The sequence below is a fragment of the Chiloscyllium plagiosum genome, unplaced genomic scaffold (assembly GCF_037043375.1).
Source record: "Chiloscyllium plagiosum isolate Xiang-an unplaced genomic scaffold, Cpla_swu_hap1 HiC_scaffold_4, whole genome shotgun sequence".
In the NCBI taxonomy this organism is placed as follows: Eukaryota; Metazoa; Chordata; class Chondrichthyes; order Orectolobiformes; family Hemiscylliidae; genus Chiloscyllium; species Chiloscyllium plagiosum.
Genome location: NW_028270142.1, coordinates 139,290,815 through 139,311,088, shown reverse-complemented (window position 1 = coordinate 139,311,088; position 20,274 = coordinate 139,290,815). Strand labels below are relative to the sequence as shown.

Genomic DNA, 20,274 nt, shown 5'->3' with positions numbered 1-20,274 from the left:
CCATTCATTCAGGAATAAATGACAAAATGCCATTTACCTTCCATATTATCTGCTATTAGTTTTCTGTAATTCACACATGAGGATGCATCAAATCATTATGCATGAAACACACTGAAGTTTTTCCTCCATTTAGATATGAGTTGCCTTTCCCTTTATCTGACCAAAACAGAGGACCTCATACTTAACCGCATTAAATTTCATTTACCATATTTGGCCTATTCACCTAACTTATCCACATCCATTTGTAAATTTCTTAGTTCTCTATTATAACTTACTTTCCCACCTATTTTAGTATAATCTCCAAATTTGGCTACAGTACCTTCTATCCTGAATCCAAGTTATTTATATACGTATATAAGCCTGAGGACTGAATCCTGTCGCACCCTACTAGATAAATCTTGCCAATCAGAAGAAAGCCCATTTATCCCAACTCTCTGCTTATGTTGATTAGCCAATCCCCAATCCAATATATTATCCCTAACCCCGTGTTGTCTTAATATGTACAATAATCTTTTTTGTGGCACCTTAAATTTGTTTGCAAGTCTAGATATACTACATCTACAGGATCCCCATTATCCATTTTGCTTGTTATTCTACCAAAATAGTGAAATATGATTGACTTGTTTCAAACCACACTGACTCTGATGGATTGTGGTTTGACTTTTCAACTATCCTGTTATTATTTTCTTAATAATGGATCCTCAATAACATTTGTTAAGCGAACTAGTTTATTGTTTCCTACTTTCTGCTTTCATTCTGTTTGGATAAGGGCATTCTTTTAGCAATTTTCCACATCCAGAGAATATTGGAATACTATAACCAATGGATCCACTATCTCTGATGCCACTTCTTTTTAACACCCAAGGATGTAGGGCATCAAGACTTGGAGACTGTCTTCAATCCCAATGGTTTGCTCAGTATGTTTTCCCTGGTGATAATGATTATGCTAAGTTCCTCCCTTGTAATAACCTGTGCATTATCTGTTGCTATTGGGAAGCTGCTAATGTACCATGAAAACTGAGGGATAATATTGATTTAATATCTTTGCTATTTCTGTGTTCCCCACTATTAACTTCCAAGTCTCATTCTTCAAAGAACTGGCATATGCTTAAGCTACTATTTTCCCTTTTATATCTTTAGAAATTTTGCACTAGTCTTCTTTCATAATTTACCTTTGTTATTTTATTACTTTTTCTATAATTCTTCTGCTGGTCTTTGAAAGTTTCCCAATCTTCCAGTCTGCTGCTTCTTTCTTCTTAAAGAACAAGGAAGCACAAAGAAAATGTACAGCCCAGGAAGAGGCCCTTCAGCCCTCCAAGCCTGAGCCGATCCAAATCTACTGTCTAAACCTGCTGCCCAATTCCTAAGCATCTGTATCCCACTGCTCCCCACCTACTCATGTATCTGTCCAGACGCATCTTAAATTAATCTACCATGCCTGTCTCTACTACCTCTGGCAATTCATTCCAGGCACCTAATACCTTCTGAGTAAAGTACTTGCCGCGTGTATTCTTCTTAAACTTTCCACCTCTCATCTTGAAAGCGTGACCTCTCATTATTGAATCCTTCACCCTGGGAAAAAGCTTATCTCTATCTACCCTGTCTATACCCTTCATGATATTGTAGACCTCAGTCAGGTCCTCACTCAATCTCCTTTTTTCTAATTAAAACAAACCTAACCCACTCAACCTCTTTTCATAGCTAATACCTTTCATACCAGGCAACATCCTCGTAAACCTTCTCTGCACCCTCTCAAAGCGTCCACATCCTTTTGGTAATGTGGCGACCAGAACTGTACACAGTATTCTAAATGCGGCCAAACCAATGTCTTGTATAATTTTAACATGACCTGCCAGCTCTTATACTCAATACTCCATCCGATGAAGACAAGCATATTATATGCCTTCTTGACCACTCTATCTACCTGTGCAGCAATCTTCAGGATACAATGGACCTGCACTCCCAGATCTCTCTGCTCATCAACTTTTCCCAAGACTCTTCCATTTGCTGTATAATTCTTCTGTGGAATATATTTTAATTGGGGCAAATTATCTCTTTAAACATCTAACATCTGCTCAACAACTGCCCTATCTTGTAGTTTAACTCCCCAGTCCACTGTAGCCAAATTTGTCATCATACCATGGAATTACCTTTGTTTAACACTAGACCGCTAGTGTGAGACTCCAGTTTTTCACTATCAAAATGAATTTGAAATTCTAGCATGCTATGATCATTTTTCCCTACAGGATCCTTTGTTGTGAGGTCATTATTTAACCCTATCTCATTGCACAGTATCAAATCCAACATATTGCTCCAAGAAACACTCTCTAATAAAGTCAGTGAAGTCTCCTTTAAGGCTCTCCTTGCTAATTTGATTAATTCAGTCTGCGTGCATATTAAAATCACCCATGATTGATGCTGTATATTTTTACAAGCCCCAGTTTGGGAAGTTATAGATTACTTGCATCAGGGACTGCCTTCCCTTGATAATTCTTGTTTTGACTCACACTAATTCTATGTCTTGATCTCCAGTGCCTATTTTATTTCTCACTCCAGCACTGATCTCTTCTTCTACTACAAAAGTCACATCACCTTGTTTCCCTTCCTGCCTATCCCCAAAACACTGAATTATCTTAGTTATTCAATTCCTAAACTTGGTCTCCTAGCAACCATGTCTCAGTGATCACCACCAAATCAGGCCCATTCATCTCTATTTACACTGCAAACTCACGAATTTTATTCCAAATGCATCACTTGTTCGGATACAAAGCCTCATTTTTTTTCTATTATCAAATTTCCCTACTCTTGTATGATTCCTTGGTGTAATATAACTTTTGCACATTCTGCCATTCCTTTTATTTTCTACTAACAATCCACCTCAAAACCAACCTGCAGTCTTATCTTTTAATTTTATTTCTCTAATTTTCCATGAAACTGAATGCGCCTAACCCAACCCCATTTAGTTTAAACCCTTATCTACTGGTCCCAGCATGATTTGGATGGAGCCCTTCCAACTGAAATGAATCTGAAACTCTAAACCTGGGGTAAAAAAAATCATGTGTGCAAAATGCAGTAGCCTATAATATTACAGATAATGCACAGAAAGTGGGATTGAAGTGGATCACTTTTTTTTTTGACCAGTAAAAGCAGGATGGGCTGAACTGCCTCCTTTTGATTTCTATTTTTGTCTGTTTCTATTTGCTGTGAACACTAGCATGAGTAACCTTAATGTAATTATGTACAGTGTGGATCAGTTATCTTGTTATCAATTTATTAGTAACTGTATTTATGCATGGAATCATGCAGCACAGAAGGAGACCATTTAATCTGTTGTGTAATTTAATTCTTGATATTTCTAAACACATTTGTCAGCATTTATAGCTTGTTGTTCCACAATTTGTCACTACAAACTGAAACATTAAGATAATAAACAAAGTGAATCATTGAATTCACCATTAACTAAATAAAGACAATAATAATACCCAATCGGATCCTTTACAAAGTTTCTTGATTGGCTAATTTGTAAGTCAGGAACTGTAACATATTTTATATTGTCTTTGGCAGCAATATAATCTTCTTCACAGATGTTCTTGTTTGGTTTGTTTTGAGAGTTCTATGCTTGAATTAAATCAATGCCTATTTAAAAAGGCTCAGTCATGGGCAGCTTAAAGTTTGAAAAAGAATGGGGAGAGGTAACTGCTTGCTGTCAATTAACTTGTTTGATTCTGTTAACTCAGGTGATATGTGACCTGTTTGAATTACATAGCTCTTATTTTGAGATTTTGGTATTTGGTGTGTTCAATAAATTTCTGTCATTGTACCTCACAATGTATCTATGACTTCTTAAATACAAATTTTGAATTTTGCACCTTCTATTTTTAACTCCATTTTCAACAAATATTTCCGATTGACTTATTAGTTTTGTGAGTGTCTACATTTGGCATAGAAAAAAGTAATTTATTGAAAATCACTCATTGAATTATTAGATGAATATTGGAGTATTAGGTATTTCCTTTCTATGTCAGACTGAACTTTTATTTTTTAAATTCTTTCCTGGATGTGAATATTGCTGACTAAGTACTGGCCTTATCTGACCCTATTTTTTCTTAAGTTGGTGTTGAACAGATTCCTTGAGAACAAGTGAGTGGCTTTTGAGACCATTTCGAAGGTCACTTAAAAGCAAACTATGTTATTATTGGTCTGGAGTCATTTTTGAGCCAGACTGTAAATCTTGATTGCTTCTCGTGTTGTTGTGTAGGCACTGACAACTGTGGTGCACTGTGTCTGGGTTAGGAAGTGCCGAAGGGTCAGGAGGTGTGTTGTTATCCTAGAGAGCTCATTTAGATAGTTAACTAGTTGATTTGAGTTTCTTGGAGAAGAAAGTGAGGTCTGCAGACGCTGGAGATCAAAGTTGAAACTTTATTGCTGGAACAGCACAGCAGGTCAGGCAGCATCTAGGGAACAGAAGATTCGACGTTTTGGGCACATGCCCTTCTTCAGGAATGAGCAGAGAGTGAAACCAAACAGGTTTTGCAGTGGGCACAATTGATATTAAATTTTAAACTCTAGGTTAATTTCATTGAATTAAAATTTCTTAGGTAGGATTTGAACTTGTGTCTTTGGATTATTAGTTCAGCAATATGCTCATTGTGTTACAGTATTTCCTTTCTGGACTTTTATATGTAAGAAAGCTCAGGGTACACCAGCCCTGTAGATTTCAACTGTCCCAGAGATCAGCTGTCACGCTGGTGCTCACCTTATGCAATTCTCTGTCCTATCCTTCTATCCATTGCTATTTTTTGCCCTCTGCTCAGATGTAGAGGAGGGAAGAAAGCCTGAGTGCCAAACATTATCCGAGCTGCATCTGCTCCTCATAGTATTAATTAGCTATTTCCTGCAGGCAAGATGTTCATTTTTCTGTCTCAAATGGTCACTCAAACAAATAATCCTGTTTGATCTTGTCTGGAAAATCCAGCATGATTATGGCTTACTGTGCTTACAACTTCCAAAACCAGCTGTTGAATATTTTCTGGTTGCATTTGGCATAGCCCTCCATCACCACAATACCTCAAGTCCTAATTTATAGGTTTATTTTCCAGGATGATTTTTTTGTCTGTGTTTGATTGTTAGACATCATTGCAGTGCTACAGTATGTTAGTTCCCATCCATGTGATGGAACTTAATCTCCATTGTCTTCACTATCCCTGAACAAATCCCTCTGTCCACCAAGACCATGTGGTAGTCTATGTGATGGGCCCACTCCACATTAACAGAAGACAGACATTTTCCATTCCTGCAGTTTCAGGCCTAAATGTTATCATAACCCAAGAACTCTGGTGCTGTGACATAGATATTGCTGCCCTCATTGAAGCATGCTAGGCAGGAGAAGGTCAGCTCAAAATGTAAAGTGGCAGTAACACATCTGTTTCGGCAGGGTAAATTTGAGGATGAATGCTGACTCCATGGGGTTGGTTTTGCTGCAGAAAGACAAACTTGTTGACTGTTTCGGTGAACCCTTGCAGAAAGACAAACTTGTTGACTGTTTCGGTGAACCTTATGTGGGATATTCACGCACTTTGGGATCCTTTGGTTCACCCTTGCACAGACACAGTACACCACAGTCGGCAGTGCCTATGTCCTAATCCTAGAAGCAATAGAGGTCCTAACCATTTGTTGTCCCATGTCCGAAAGAGAGAAAAGCAGATTCACCTTGGTGATTTTAATTCCAAAGTTGGGAGGAACTGAAACATCTGGAAAGGTGTGATTGGCAATGAATGTGTAGGGAATGTAAACCCTATTGGCATCCCCCTTCTGAGAAAATGCTCAGTGGCTCAATGGTTAGCACTGCTGCCTCACAGGGCCAGGGACCCATGTTCGATTCCCACCTCAGGCAACTGTCTGTGCAGAGTTTGCACATTCTCCGGGTGCTCCGGTTTCCTTCCACAGTCCAGAAATGTGCAGGTTAGATAAATTGGCCATGCTAAATTGCCCGTAGTGTTAGGTGCATTAGTCAGACGGAAATGAATCGAGGTGGGTTGCTCTTCGGAGGGTTGGTGTGGACTTGTTGGGCCAAAGGGCCTGTTTCCACACTAAGTAATCTAATCTAATCTAATCAGAACAGGCACCCTATTTTGCCAGAGAGATAAATGCAGGACCTTAGTCTTACAACCTCATTGTGGACATTACCATCTGTTTGACTATATCATTGTTTTTGTGAGGGGCCGCAATAATGTTTGTACCATGTCAGGAGCTAACAACTGCTGGAATGACAATCATCTAGTCCGGTCTACATTAGTTTGGTCCACATGGGGCAATAGCAGCATCAGAAATGCTGCAAGAAATACAATGTTGATGGGTTCATGAATGCTACAATGAAAGATGTACACAGTCAGTACCTCATAGTCAACATGACTCAATGCATAGGACTCACAAATGTTTCAGAATGTTTCAGAATCAGCTGTGAGAGATAGGCATGCAGATGATGCAGCCTAATGCAAGACTTCCAGAATAATTTCTCTGCTACAGGCTTAGTGTTGTTTTATTTCATTCATATGGTGGTCTGGATGTATCTAGGTGGGCAACCATTTATTGCTCGTTTCTAATTGTCCTGGAGAAAGCTGTGGTGACGTGGCTGAAACTACGACTGAGCCATAGCTTCAGCAGAGGACTGGGACCTGAATATTGAAGGATTATGTGATATTTAGGAGGGCTAGGAAACCAGAAAAGGAAGAAGGATTGGTTTTGTTAATCAAAAAGAATATTGATATGTTATACTGGTTTTGATGAATGAGATGATGGAATTAATTACTGACCTCATAGTGAAAGCATCCCTGGGTAGCAGTGGCCATAACATGATTGAATTTTGCAGTTTAAGGGGAAGAATTTTGTGACCAAGAGTACTATTTTGAATTTATATCAGGATAGCTATGAGGACATGAAAGCGGAGCTGGTGATAGTGAACTGGCAATTGAGGTTACAGGGTGGAATCAGTAGAGGAGCAGTTACAAACATTAAGGTGATGTTGCAGAAATTACAGAATAAATGCATTCCAGCAAATAAGAATTCAACAGGACAGATGTGCTATTGTGCTCAAATAACTCAACTCTAAAATGATATCAAACTCAAGTAAAGACATATAATTCTACAAAGATAGGTTGCAAGTCAGAAGATTGGACAGAATATGATAACAGAAAAGTTACCACAAGATTAATAAGGAGAGAGAATTTAGAGAACGGGAGAAAATACCAGATAGAAAAATTTTCTTTGAAGGTTTAAAAAAAGATGAGTTAATAATGTATGTGTTGGTCCTATATATGAGTCTGGGAATTTAGTAATGGAGAACAGAGATAACTAATAAATTGAGCCGATATTGTGCATAAGTCTTCACTAGAGAGGATATATAAGTAACATTCCAGAAATAGTTATAAATCATGAATTGAAAGGGAGGAACGAGCTCAAGAAAATTAGAATTACCAGGCAAGTAGTACTGAGTAATTGTTGAAACTGAGAGTTCACAAGTACCTGGATCCTGATGTATTTCATTCTGGGTTCTTTAACTAAGTCATGAGCTACTACTTTGATGCGTTGATTTTAATTTTCCAAAACCCATTAGGTTTGGCAAAGGTTTCTTCATATTGGAAGAGACCTAATGTAAATACTTTGTTCTAAAAGGCAAGGAGGCAAAAAAACAGGAAAATACAAGCAAGCCTGTCATTAGGAAAAAGCCATTATTAAACACATTATAACAAAGCATTTGGATAAGTTCAAGGTAATCAGGCAGATCAACCTGAGTTTGTCAAAGGAAAATCATGTTTCTCTAATTTATTGGAGTTCTTTTGAAGAGCTACCTTGTACTGTAGATAAAGGAAAACAAGTAGTTTGTTTTATAATTAAATTTCCAGAAGGCATTTGATAAGGTGTCATATCAGTTATGCAAAAGCTAAAAACTCATCGTGTAGGAAGTGATGTATTGGCATGGATGGAAGATTGGCTGGCCATTGGGAAGCAGAGAATAGGAATTAATTGGTCTTTTACAGGCTGGCAGGATGTCATGACTTGTATGCCACAGGGTTAGTGCTGGCTCTCAATTCTTGACAGTTTGTCAATGAGTTGGATGAAGGTGCCCAAGGTACAGTAGCGAAATTTGCTGATGACACAAAAGATGAGTAGAAAGTGAGTTGGGAAGTAAGGACCCTAAAAAGGGAAATAGATAGGTTAAAATAAGTTGAGACTACGTCTGGAATATGGTAACCAGTACAGTACTGGTTACCATATTTATCGAAGGATTTTAATGCACTGGCAGCAGTTCAGAGAAGGTTTACCATGCTAATACCTGGAAAGAATGGATTGCTTTATGAGGTAAGGCTAGACAGGCTAGGCCTGTATCCTCTGGAGCATAAAAGAGTCAGAGGTGACCTAAGTGATACATAAAGGATCCTGAGGGAATTTGGCAGGTGGATGTGGCAAGAAAGTTTCCTCTTCAGAGAGAATGTAGCACCAGAGGTTATATTATAAAAATAACGGGTCACCCATTTTAAGAGGGACATGAAGGTTTTCTTTTTGTCTGAGAATTGAGTATCTTTGGAATTCCCTTCTTCAAAAGGCAGTGCATGCAGACTTTCTAAATATTTTTACGGTAAATGTGGGTAGATTCTAGGTAACCAAGGGGATAAAAGATTATCGTGAGTGTGCAGGAATGTGGAATGACAACCTTCCTCCCTGTCACAACTCCCAATAATTTTTGTGTCATATGCAAGCTTACTAATCAGATCAGCTACATTTTTATCCAAATAATTTATAAATATTATCAACAGCAGAGGTCCCAGCTCTGATCCTTGTGTAGCATTATTGGTAACTGGAGAAGAAGGATCTGTGAAGATGTCAAGTGTTTAGAGCATCTTTGATAGGCCATACAGATCAAACAGCAGAAGGAGTATATGAAAATGCTAGCATCCCACCCACTGTCTTAGAAAACAGCATCTGCCGCTGTGGCAACAGCGTGGTTCCAGCAGTGGACTATTTAGTCGCTTCAGATCACAGTACTGTGGAAGATAAAAGCAGACCTTTAGAGCTGACAAGTCACCAGATCCTAATGGACCTAAATAGATCTTGAAAGAAGTGGCTAGTGAGATAGTTGATGCATTTTATTCTAATTTTCTAAAATTTCCTGGACTTCAGGAAGCCTTTATTATTTGGAAAATAACAAATGTAATTCCTTTATTCGAAAAGAGAGAATGACTGAAAGCAGGAAACTGTAGGCAAATTAATTTGATATTTGTCATAGGGGAAACATGCTACTATCAGGAAATATTGAAAAATTCAAGTGAATCGGGCAGTGTCAAAAGTTTGTGTAAAAGGAAAATCGTGTTTAACCAATGTATTGACGCTCCTTGAAGAAGTAATATGTGCTGTGGTTAAAGGGGAACCCAGTGGATGTACTGTCCTAGGATTTTGAGAAACCATTTGAGTGCCTTATCAAACGTTTTGTGAAAAATTGAAAGCTCATAGTATAAGGGAAACACATTGACATGATTAGAAGTTGGGCCAACTAAGAAGAAGCGGAGAGTACCAATAGATGGATCACCTTCTAGTTGTAACAATGATGTTGCGGCCTCAACCTATTCCAAAGTACATAATTTACTTTGAAGAAGAACCCTTTGCTAAATTTGCTCTCTAACACAAACATTGGTAGGAACATAAGTTGTGAAGAGGACTTAAACGCAACAGAGAAACATGAATTCACTAAGTGAGTGAACATGGATTTGGCAAATGCAGTTTAATGTGAGAAAATATGACATTGTTCATTTTGATAAGAAAAATAAAAAGGCATTACCTAAGTGATGAGAGATTACAGTATTCTGCAATACAGAAGGATCTGGGTGTCATACCAGATCAAAACTCGATCTCTACTCCTTTCCACATCCATTCTGTGAAAACCTTTATAAATCTATAAATCAGGTGCAGCAAGTAATTAGGCAAGCTAGTAAAATGTTATCATTTATTGCAAGGGGAATTGAATACAAATGTAGAGAGGTTATGATTCAGCTATGCAGGGCTTTGGTGAGGCTATGTCTGGAATACTGTTCACAATATTGCTCTCCTTTCAGGAAACCTGTAAATATGCTGAGACTGTTCAGAGGAGGGCCACTAAGCAAATACCTAGAAGAAGCATGTTGTCGAATGAGGAATGGTTGGGCAGGCTAGGTTTGTAGCTACAGGAGCTTCAAAGAGTAAGATGCAACTTGATTGAATCATAGATTTATAAAGGTTTTCACAGAATGGATGTGGAAAGGAGTAGAGATAGAGTTTTGATAAGCAAAGTGGTCAAAAGTTATCAGGATTGGCAAAAGCATAGATTAATCAAATCAACCATATTTTTGAATGGGGGGGAGAAGGCTTGATGGACCGTGGTCTGTTCAAGCTCCTTATTTGTGTTCATATGCCATCTTTTATCCTGTACCTTGTCCCGATCACCTCTCATGCCCTTTGTGCTTGCTGTATTGCATTTGTTCTTTCTGTTCTCTAACTTCTTATCCTTGTGTTTTAACACCCTTTCTTGGCCCCCCTCTAATCTCAGGCAGCACTACCCTGCAAGTTTCTAGCTGACCTGCTTTGGCTCATATGAATCCATATCTCTTTTCTCCCAATTTTCAGCCATACCTTCAGTTTCTTGGGACATATATGGAGTTTGCCCCATAAATACCTTTGCCTCTCCATCTTTCTCTTGTCCTTTTAAGACTTCCCTCATTGAGTAAACTCATTCAAAATTGCTTGCTTGTCTTCCATTTGCTTTGAATGATGACAGTTCTTTAAAGAGCCTTTGGAAAGTTTTTACCTTTAAAGCAATACAAAGTTCAAATTATTGTGCTGGTGGTAATTGTTAGTTTGTTGGAATATTCTTAAATGTTATTTTTACTCCTCCATTGTGAGACATTGCAGTGTTTTGTGTGATTGCACATGTGAATATGCCGTTTTGCAGAAATATAAATGGGCATAATAAAACTCTCAGGAACATTGAACCACTCGTGTAAAATATGTCATATTGAGGAAAAAAGAGCAGGCAGATATTCCAAAACAACTTCAACTCTTTCTAAATGGTAGACTTTAGGTCTCTCATTATTAATAGTTAAAGTGAATTCAAATAAAAGAAAATAGAAAGATGGAATGTTTGCAGTAGTTTTTTTTCTTGCTCACATATGTTTTACAGAGCTCTTGAAATAGAAATCAAACTAAAGGTGAGATCATCATTTTCTGCAGCATTTTCTTTTCCATTTATCTTGCCACATCAGGCAGACATTACAGTTGGAAGAAATATATTTAGAAGCTTACTGTCTAAGACAAAAGCAGTGCTGATAAAATAGCACTTTTCATGGAGAATGTATTCTGTGCCCTTTATAGCATAATGTATTTAATACAAGTGAGATAGACCACAGATTGTACCAATTCTTTTACATTTAATTATGCTCATGTGTTGTTTGAGCAGGTTTTTTTTGTGTTTATAGTATTAATACGCATCATCTTGTAAATATTGTTAACCAATGATTTCCTTTCAAAAATGTATGTTGTGTTCTAAACTGCTAAAGTTGTGGATATTTTTGTACCTGTTTGCCAATGACAACGGTACAATATTTTTGATAACTATTGAAGGAAAAATTAAGGTGCCAGCTATTGATTGTGTACGTGGGGTCTCATTGCTAAATCAGTATGCTCTTTGTCTTTTTATACTTGAAAGATAGGTGTCACATATTGCTTGTATCTGAAAAGGTTAGTACTTGATTGAGTACTGCCTCCTCTGATGATGTATTGAGGAATTGATTAGAATAAAGAATGAGCTTGTAAGAGACAGGTCTTGGACCAATGTGCATGTAACATTCTCTGTAAAATGGTGGTCATTTTGAAATCTATAAATAGTTACAATGATACAATAAACTTAATGTTGTTTACTCAGTAAGGTACTTGCACTTAGACCAGAAAGCTAGATTGACACTAGATTACTTTGGGTTTGAAGAAGCCCTCAATGGAGACCAAAATCTTTACACGGTCAAATAACATTTTCCTTATTTGTTATATCTGCACATTTTGTTTCAAAAAGAAGCAAGGCTGACATCTTGTCTGTAAGAAATAAGTTGCCAGATAAGGCAAAGGGTAGATTAATAGAGTAAATGGTTAACAAAGTAACCACCTGTATAACTATATTAAGTGCTTTATTAACTGGGTAAGCTTGTTGAGTTTAGAGGAAAAGTTTACAGTAACCGTAAAACATAATCTGCAACTCAAAATCTCTTAGGTCTGTAATGATGCGGACCTTAGACTACACTTTGCAGAAGATTATGAAATAAGCACAAATCTAAAATGACATTTATTTCACAAAGGTTAGATAATGGCCACATCAAATTAGTAATATTGATTTCAATATTTCTATCATCAGTTTGCCAGTTTTTTTCTGAAAGTCTTGCATTTTTAGGAAAGTGGTTTTTCATTGTTTTGAACATATTATTAGAGAAAGTGTCTTTGGAAAATTGAAGTCACTAATAGTGAAATCAGTAGAATTAGAATGATGACCTGATCAAAAATCTGTAGCACAAGTGCATCAGAAGATATTTTAATGTGGATTTTCACCTTTAAGCCAAATGCCATTGTTCAGTATTATATATTACAGACCAATGCGAAGTAACCTTTGTGTCTTTCAAGCTTTTATTGAATATTCATATTTTTAATATATATTGGAGGGATATGGGCTGGGCGCAGGCAAGTGGGACTAATTTAGTTTGGGATTATGGTCGACATGGACTGGTTGGATTGAAGAGTCTGTTTTCACTCTATCTGTATGACTCTATCTACATAAATATGCTCAGTACAGACACCATGTTGTTGTGAGCTGTTCCAATTTAGTAAAGACTGTAAGCATAAATTAGGTTTCCAGCAGAATTCACTTGTTTAGGGATTCGTGGCATTTTTTGTTTGACAGTTAAGATGTATCTTTACGTCTAGCCAGGCGGAACCTTGTTAACGTAGCACGGCTCCTGACTGGCTGATGTCTCCTGCATGCACTATTTCTCTTCCAACAATTAGAAACTAGAATTTTTGGAAGGTATAGGGTGGAGGAAATCCTGTGCTAATGTTATTCCAAGGAGTGTAATGGACAATCTGAGCACTTTGTAAAACAGGTGTGACTACCACATTGGACTTATTGGTTGTGCAAAATTTAAATTGTGTGCGATTACACTGTCCTGAATTAGGTTGTCCTCTACTCTAAAGTTACAGATTGAAAGGATGATGCAGGGTGATTGCATCTGAATTTTATGCTGAATTTTACTGTCATGCAATTTGGGATTAAGTTGTTGTTGTTGTTATCTTTAACCATTGCTTGTGATTTGCCTGAGAGTCCATATAATGTGCTAAACTTTGGAAGATGCAAGTAGTTGCTTGATGTCTTTCCATCAGTATGTTGTATTTGAGCAATTGTTTTCGCTATTTGTGTGTTTTTTAGATAGCTCTACTTAAAGCTTCCATATCTATGGATTAAGTTCTTGTGTGCAAAACATTAAATATTTTAAGTGTTGAGAAATAACTCCTCTATTTAAAAGTTCTGATTATTTAAATACTGCAGACTACTTTATTTGCAATTTTCTTTTATTAGGTGTGAAATCCCAGAATCCATTGCCAACTCTGGAGGGTTCTATCCAAAATGTTGAGTTGAAGTACTGTAGCACATCATTGGTAAAATGTGTTTCGGGGACCATGGGATCAATAAAAGCTTATGCCAAAGCCCCAGGTATGTGCAGCTGGAACATGTAAAAGTTTATTGCCTGTACAGGAGAACTGGCCTAAAAAGTCACTGAAATTAGAATTTACTTTGTCTGTCATGAATCAGCTTTTTCCCCCAAAGATTTGTTGTTTTGTCAGTGGAAGATCATATCGTGTTAACAGTTCTGTCCATAATAGACAATGATTAGGCAGTGAAAATATGAATGTTTTTCATTGTCTGAGCCAAGATGTTTTGGATGTTTATTTATATTGCCCACAGTTCACTCTTAAGAATTGCAGCACAAACTTTAAAGCACTGGCATCTGTGTAAGCCTGATTTAAGGTAAGAATTTGTGGTATGCCTCACATTGTTTAAAGTGAGAACATTCAGTTACGTGCTTGCAATGGAAAACAGGTCGTTCAGAACAGCACCAGACAACATTCATTCAGGATTCTGTATTCAATGATCTAAATTTTCTTGGAATTTATTGTGACGATTCTGTGAAACAATCTTCATGCAAACACAATTTGGAGAAAATCAGATTCAACCCCTCCATGCAAGTACCCACAGAACATTTCAATAACAAACACAGAGAATGCAGGAGAAACTTAGCAGATCTGGCAGCATTTGCAGAGAGCAGAACCGGACTTAACGCTGTTTCTCTGTCTGCCTGACATGCTGAGTTTCTTCAGCAGTTTGTGTTTGTTTCAGATTTCCAGCATCTGCAGTATTTCGCTTTTATTTGTAAACTTTTGTTATCAAGGTAGAATCATGCTAATATGATCTGAAAAAAATTGGTATACTTTAAGTGTAAATAAGCTAGTTTCTTTAGAAGCAAATTTTAGATATGTTGATCACTAGAAATGAATGCTCAGCTTACAGTAACGCTTGCTTTTAAAAGTCATTATTCACCATACAGATAAATTGTAATAAAATGATAGCCGTCTTCACTTTTATTTTAGTTTGTCTGAGCTTCCTAAAGGGAAATTTTACCAGATGAGGCACAAATAAAATGAGAAAAACATGACAAACTGGCCCAGTGCAATGTGTTCCTGCCTATATCCATTTTACCCCAGAATGGATGGGTGCTGAGTGCATGGTCAAAAACCAGTGCATTAGTGGTGGGAACTCAATTAATGAGGAAGCACTTCACTGTAATTTTTGATAGGAACCAGTGGGATTTTCTAGATGCATGGGTGCCTGGCTTTGTCTGTAGCTCATCAGCTCACAGGAGGGATATACAGTCAGAGTGCCAAGAAGTGAAAGTGTTAAAAATGAAAGTTATAGATAAATTAACAATACTGAAGGAGGACATCAATTCATCAAATCTATACCAACTCCCCATGGGGCAGTCAAGTCAGTCCCTGTCCCCTGTTTGGTACTATAAACCCTGCAGGTTTAAATCCTTCAAGCACAAACATAATAGATAAATGTGAGGTGCTGCATTTTGGGAAAGCAAATCTTAGCAAGACTTATACACTTAATGGTAAGGTCCTAGGGAGTGTTGCTGAACAAAGAGACCTTGGAGTGCAGGTTCATAGCTCCTTGAAAGTGGAGTTGCAAAGAGATAGGATAGTAAAGAAGGCATTTGGTATACTTTCCTTTGTTGGTCAGAGTATTGAGTACAGGAGTTGGGAGCTGAAAATGTATTGCTGGAAAAGCGCAGCAGGTCAGGCAGCATCCAAGGAACAGGAGAATCGACATTTCGGGCATAAGCCCTTCTTCAGGCTTATGCCCGAAACGTCGATTCTCCTGTTCCTTGGATGCTGCCTGACCTGCTGCGCTTTTTCAGCAACACATTTTCAGCTCTGATCTCCAGCATCTGGAGTCCTCACTTTCTCCTACAGGAGTTGGGAGGTCATGTTGCGGCTGTACAGGACATTGGTTAAGCCACTGTTGAACTATTGAAAGCAATTCTGGTCTCCTTCCTATCAGAAAGATGTTGTGAAAGGGTTCAGAAAGATTTACAAGGATGTTGCCAGGGTTGGAGGATTTGAGCTATAAGGAGAGGTTGAATAGGCTGGGGCTATTTTCCCTGGAGTGTCAGAGGCTGATGGGTGACCTTCTAGATGTTTATAAAATCATGCATACGATAAATAGACAAAGTCTTTTCCTTGGGGTGGGGGAGTCCAGAATTAGAGGGCATAGGATTAGGGTGAGGAAGTGAAAATATAAGAGACCTAAGGGGCAACTTTTTCACGCAGAGGGTGGTACGTGTATGGAATGAGTTGCCAGAGGAAATGGTGGAGGCTGGTACAATTGCAACATTTAAAAGGCATCTAGATGCATATATGAATAGGAAGGGTTTGGAGGAATATGGGTTGGCAGGTGGGACTAGATTGGGTTGGGATACCTGGTCGGCATGGACAAGTTGGACGGAAAGGTCTGTTTCTGTGGTTTACATCTCTGACTCTATTTCCTTTTGAGATCAATGGTTTTTCCTGCATCCACTACCTCATGGGCAAAGAGTACCAAGTCATTACCACCCACTTGTTTAAAAAAAAAAAAAATTTTCCTCTCATCCTCCTCTGGCTTTTGGCCCAAATCCTAAATCTGTGTCTTCTGGTTCTTACAGCATTAGCCAAATCAGATTAGATTAGATTTTATTATCACAAGTACCTGAGTACAAGAGTATGGGAGTACAGTGAACAGTGTGCAGAGTCGCCACCCTCCGACGCTATCTTGGAATACAATAGTTAAAATTAATAACAAAAGCCGAAATTAAAGAAACAGAAACAAAGAAAATGTCCAGAGCATCCTTGCCACTGCTGCCATGAGCCTGGCTCACCAAAAATGCCTGCACTGGGCCCAGCAACGCCACGCTGCAACTGCTCCTTCACTGCCACTGATCTCACTGCCTTGAGTCCTCCGCCTCACCGCCCCTTGCGCTAACTTAAATTTATAAGTAAGACCCCTTGAGTGCCTGGACTGGCAGCTAACAGTCTATCACCTGAAGCCTGAATAGGGCTTCAGTAGGTGCTGATTATATTGAAACTTAATTACTATTGAGTCGTCCCACCTCTGTTTAAGGAAGGGACTGTTGGAGGTGCACGATCTTCACAAATAGATGGAAGTAAGAATATCGTGTGTGTGTGTGTCTGGGAATTTGGAGCACAGTGGGAGTTTGTTGCAGAGGGTCAGAGCTGATTTTTGCTTTTATTTTTGGTTTACAGTTTCTAAGAACTACTTACTGTAGTAATGACGATTAGGGAATAAGTGCCCTAGAATAATAGATATTATTTGGTATTAATATTCTTCCCAAAAGGTTCAATTTAAAGGGGTGAGACATGGCTGCTGCAGCAGTTGGGCTCATCACCAGAAAATGGCCTCATTGTCCAGAGAAAACTTAGCAAGACAAATTCACCTAAAAATTGAAATGATAGGATCAAAACCTTCAAATTGTGCTGCCTGTAAAGGATTCTCCAAAAGAGTTTAAACAGTCTGTACTCTGTTCGTGTGAGAAGCCTATAACCTGTATGCCTCACTCAATCCATGTTTTTTCACCCTCTGATCTGTATGTCTTTCCTTGCTACGATCTGCCTCTATTGCTCGCAAACCAAGCTTTTCACTGTACTTAGGTACACGTGACATTAAATCAAATCAAATTGAGGTTGCTCCTGTGGTTGTATTGTAATTGCAGTACTTTTGTGTGCAAGTGCTAGAATGGTGAGTTTCATAATCAGAAAAAGGTTTGATTGTCTGACTGATCAACTATTGTAAATTATTGAAGTTAGTTGGAGGTTTAATCTGAGCCTGCCTTTCAATTTTGTTTCTTTTTTTAGATTGGCTGCTCTAATTAAAAGTGACTTGATTCTTTCTTGTACAGACTAACCCACTTTTTCACATTGGCATCATCTTTTCCAAGGTATATTTCTGCTGTCCATGGAAGATGTAGGAAATGATTTTGCATTAACTTTCACTTAATGAACAACTTTCATAACATAACACATCTCCAAGATAGGAATAACAGTAAAACGGACTATTACTTTACTGGTAAGAAATTGCAGCACACTGCTATACAGAGGGACCTGAGTTTCTTTGTACATGAATCATAGAAGGTAAGTCTGCAGGTGCAACAGGTAATTGAGAAGGCAAATGGAAATTTGCTAAAGGGATTGAGTTTCAAAGCAGGGAGATTATGTTGCAGCTATGGGGTTCTGGTGGGGCCACACCTGAATACTGTGTGCAGTTTTGGTCTCCTTACTTGAGAAAGGATATGCTGCCACAAGAAGGGGTGCAAGGGAGGTTAAAGAGGTTGATTCCAGAATTGAGGGGGTTGGCTTATGAGGAGAGACTGAGTCAACTGGGATTACATTCATTGGAATTTAGAAGAATGGGGGGGGGGGGGGGTAATCTTCTACAAACCCATAAAATTAACAAGGGTATAGATAAGATGGAAGTAGAGAAGATGGTTCCATTGGCGGGGGAAACTAGGACAAGCGGGCAGAGCCTCAAAATTCGGGGGAGCAGATTTAGAACCAAACTGAGAAGGAACAGCATGGTGGCACAGTGGTTAGCACTGTTGCCTCACAGCGCCAGAGACCTGGGTCAATTCCCGACTCAGGCAACTGACTGTGTGGAGTTTGCATATTCTCCACATGTCTGCGTGGGTTTCCTCTGGGTGCTCCGGTTTCCTCCCACAGTTCGAAAATGTGCAGGTTAGGTGAATTGGCCATGCTAAACTCCCCGTAGTGTTAGGTTAAGGGGTAAATGTAGGGGAATGGGTCCGGGTGGGTTGCGCTTCGGTGGGTCTGTGTGGACTTGTTGGGCCGAAGAACCTGTTTCCACACTGTAAGTAATCTAATCTAAAAAAGAATGTCTTCACCCAGAGGGTTGTGAATCTATGGAAATCCCTGCCCAGTTAAGTGACTGAGATTTCCTCAGTAAATGGTTTTAAGGCTAAGATAGCTAATTTTTTGAAGAGTAAAGGAATTAAAGGTAATGGTTTGAGGGTGATTAATGGAGCTGAGGCCACGAAAAGATCAGCTATGATCTTACTGAATGGAGGTACAGGCTCGAAGGGCCAGGTGACCTACTCCTGCTCCTGGTTCTTATGTTCTTTTCTCAAAGTGCTCCACAAACAACCATTATTTTTGAAGTATATTCAATGCAGTTAATTTGCATATAGCAAAGTCCCATAAGTATCCATAGAATCCTTACAGTGTGGAAACAGGCCATTTGGCTGAACAAGTTCACACCAGTCCTCAAGAGCACCCCACCCAGACCCACCCCCCGACTCTATCCTTGTAACGTTGCACTTCCCATGGCTAACCCACCTAGCCTACACATCCTTGAACACTGAGTAATTTAGCATGGCCAATCCACCTAACCTAAGTAGTAATATGTTTCCTCATAATAAATACATAGGAGCAAGATTTGGTTATTTAGGCCCTCAAGCTAATCTGCCATTCAGCGAGATTGTGATTGATCTGTGAATTAACTTGTCATGGAAGTAAATTTTGTTATCAGATAAATCTTAGCCAGGACCCAGACAAACTCTCCCATTAACATGAGTGCTTTGATTAACATTTCATCTAAAAGACAGGGCTGCACAGTGTGGTACTTCTATCATAGTGCAGCAAGTCTGATTATTGCTGAGTTTTTCTGGGGTGGGTCTTCAATTCATAACGTTGTGACTCCGAGGTGAGAATGGTATCACTGAGCCAAGTTTGAAGTTTGGTATTTATGACTTTTAGACATTTCCCAATCTGTTTTTACTTTGGCAAGCTATTCTGCTTCACATTTGACATTGTTGTCCTTTTTATCTTTTTCTCCTTCAAATTTCTGCTCTCAGCTGGTCTCAAGCTAAATGATTCTTTTGAACCAAGCATTGTACAAAAGGTCAAGTTCTCTTTTGTTAATTGCACTGTCAGCTTCCTATCATATTCCTGAACAAAAGAAATTTCCAAATTAATTAGTCTTCTAAAAATCCTATTGCATTTACCATATTAATGAAAAACTTCAATCTGAACGTTTTTAAAAACATTTCTCTGTGACTATTAAGGGAAGAACCTTCAAAAGAGTTGAATCCATCATCTGAACCAACCATGAAACTTTTATTACTTTGTACGAATTTTTCATTGTCATCTTAAATATTACAGATACTTACAATGTCACTCATCTTCACAATGCTGTAGATACTCTTGCCAACACGCAAGCTTGAACCGTGGCAGTCAACGTGGTTAAGATATTTCTTATGGTGGAAGGTGTAGCACCTTGGGGCACTTTGCTATGTTAATTACTCCATATGGATACAAGATGTTGTGTTTGGAATAAACTGCTCTTGTCCCACAAGCAAAATTCTTAATTGTTTAAGGGCTACTTTTGAATGCTTTGCTTCCAATGCTGCTTTGGTTCCTCCTGAAATAACTCCACAGAGGCCAGTATTCCTTCACCAATCATCCTTTATTTACACATGGAGAATCCTTGACACTGTTCCAGCTTCCTCATTGCCAGCTTTCAGAGTGAACAGAACCTCTGACACTCCTGTTTATGTTACCAGCCAGGACTGCCTGATTGGATTAGAT

General features: G+C 38.5%; 1 protein-coding gene across 4 annotated transcripts in view; it reads left to right on the top strand.

The window, feature by feature from the left end:
- Positions 1-20,274, top strand: part of vps13b (vacuolar protein sorting 13 homolog B) — a 977,967-nt gene that overhangs the window by 302,515 nt on the left and 655,178 nt on the right. For all 4 annotated transcript variants that reach the window (XR_015757055.1, XM_043687669.2, XM_043687667.2 and 1 more), the window contains exon 18: positions 13,640-13,774. Coding sequence is in view for 3 of the 4 variants with exons in the window: in XM_043687669.2 (XP_043543604.2) it covers positions 13,640-13,774 (135 nt within the window). In the remaining variant the exon portion in view is untranslated. The remainder of the gene's footprint in view (positions 1-13,639; positions 13,775-20,274) is intronic.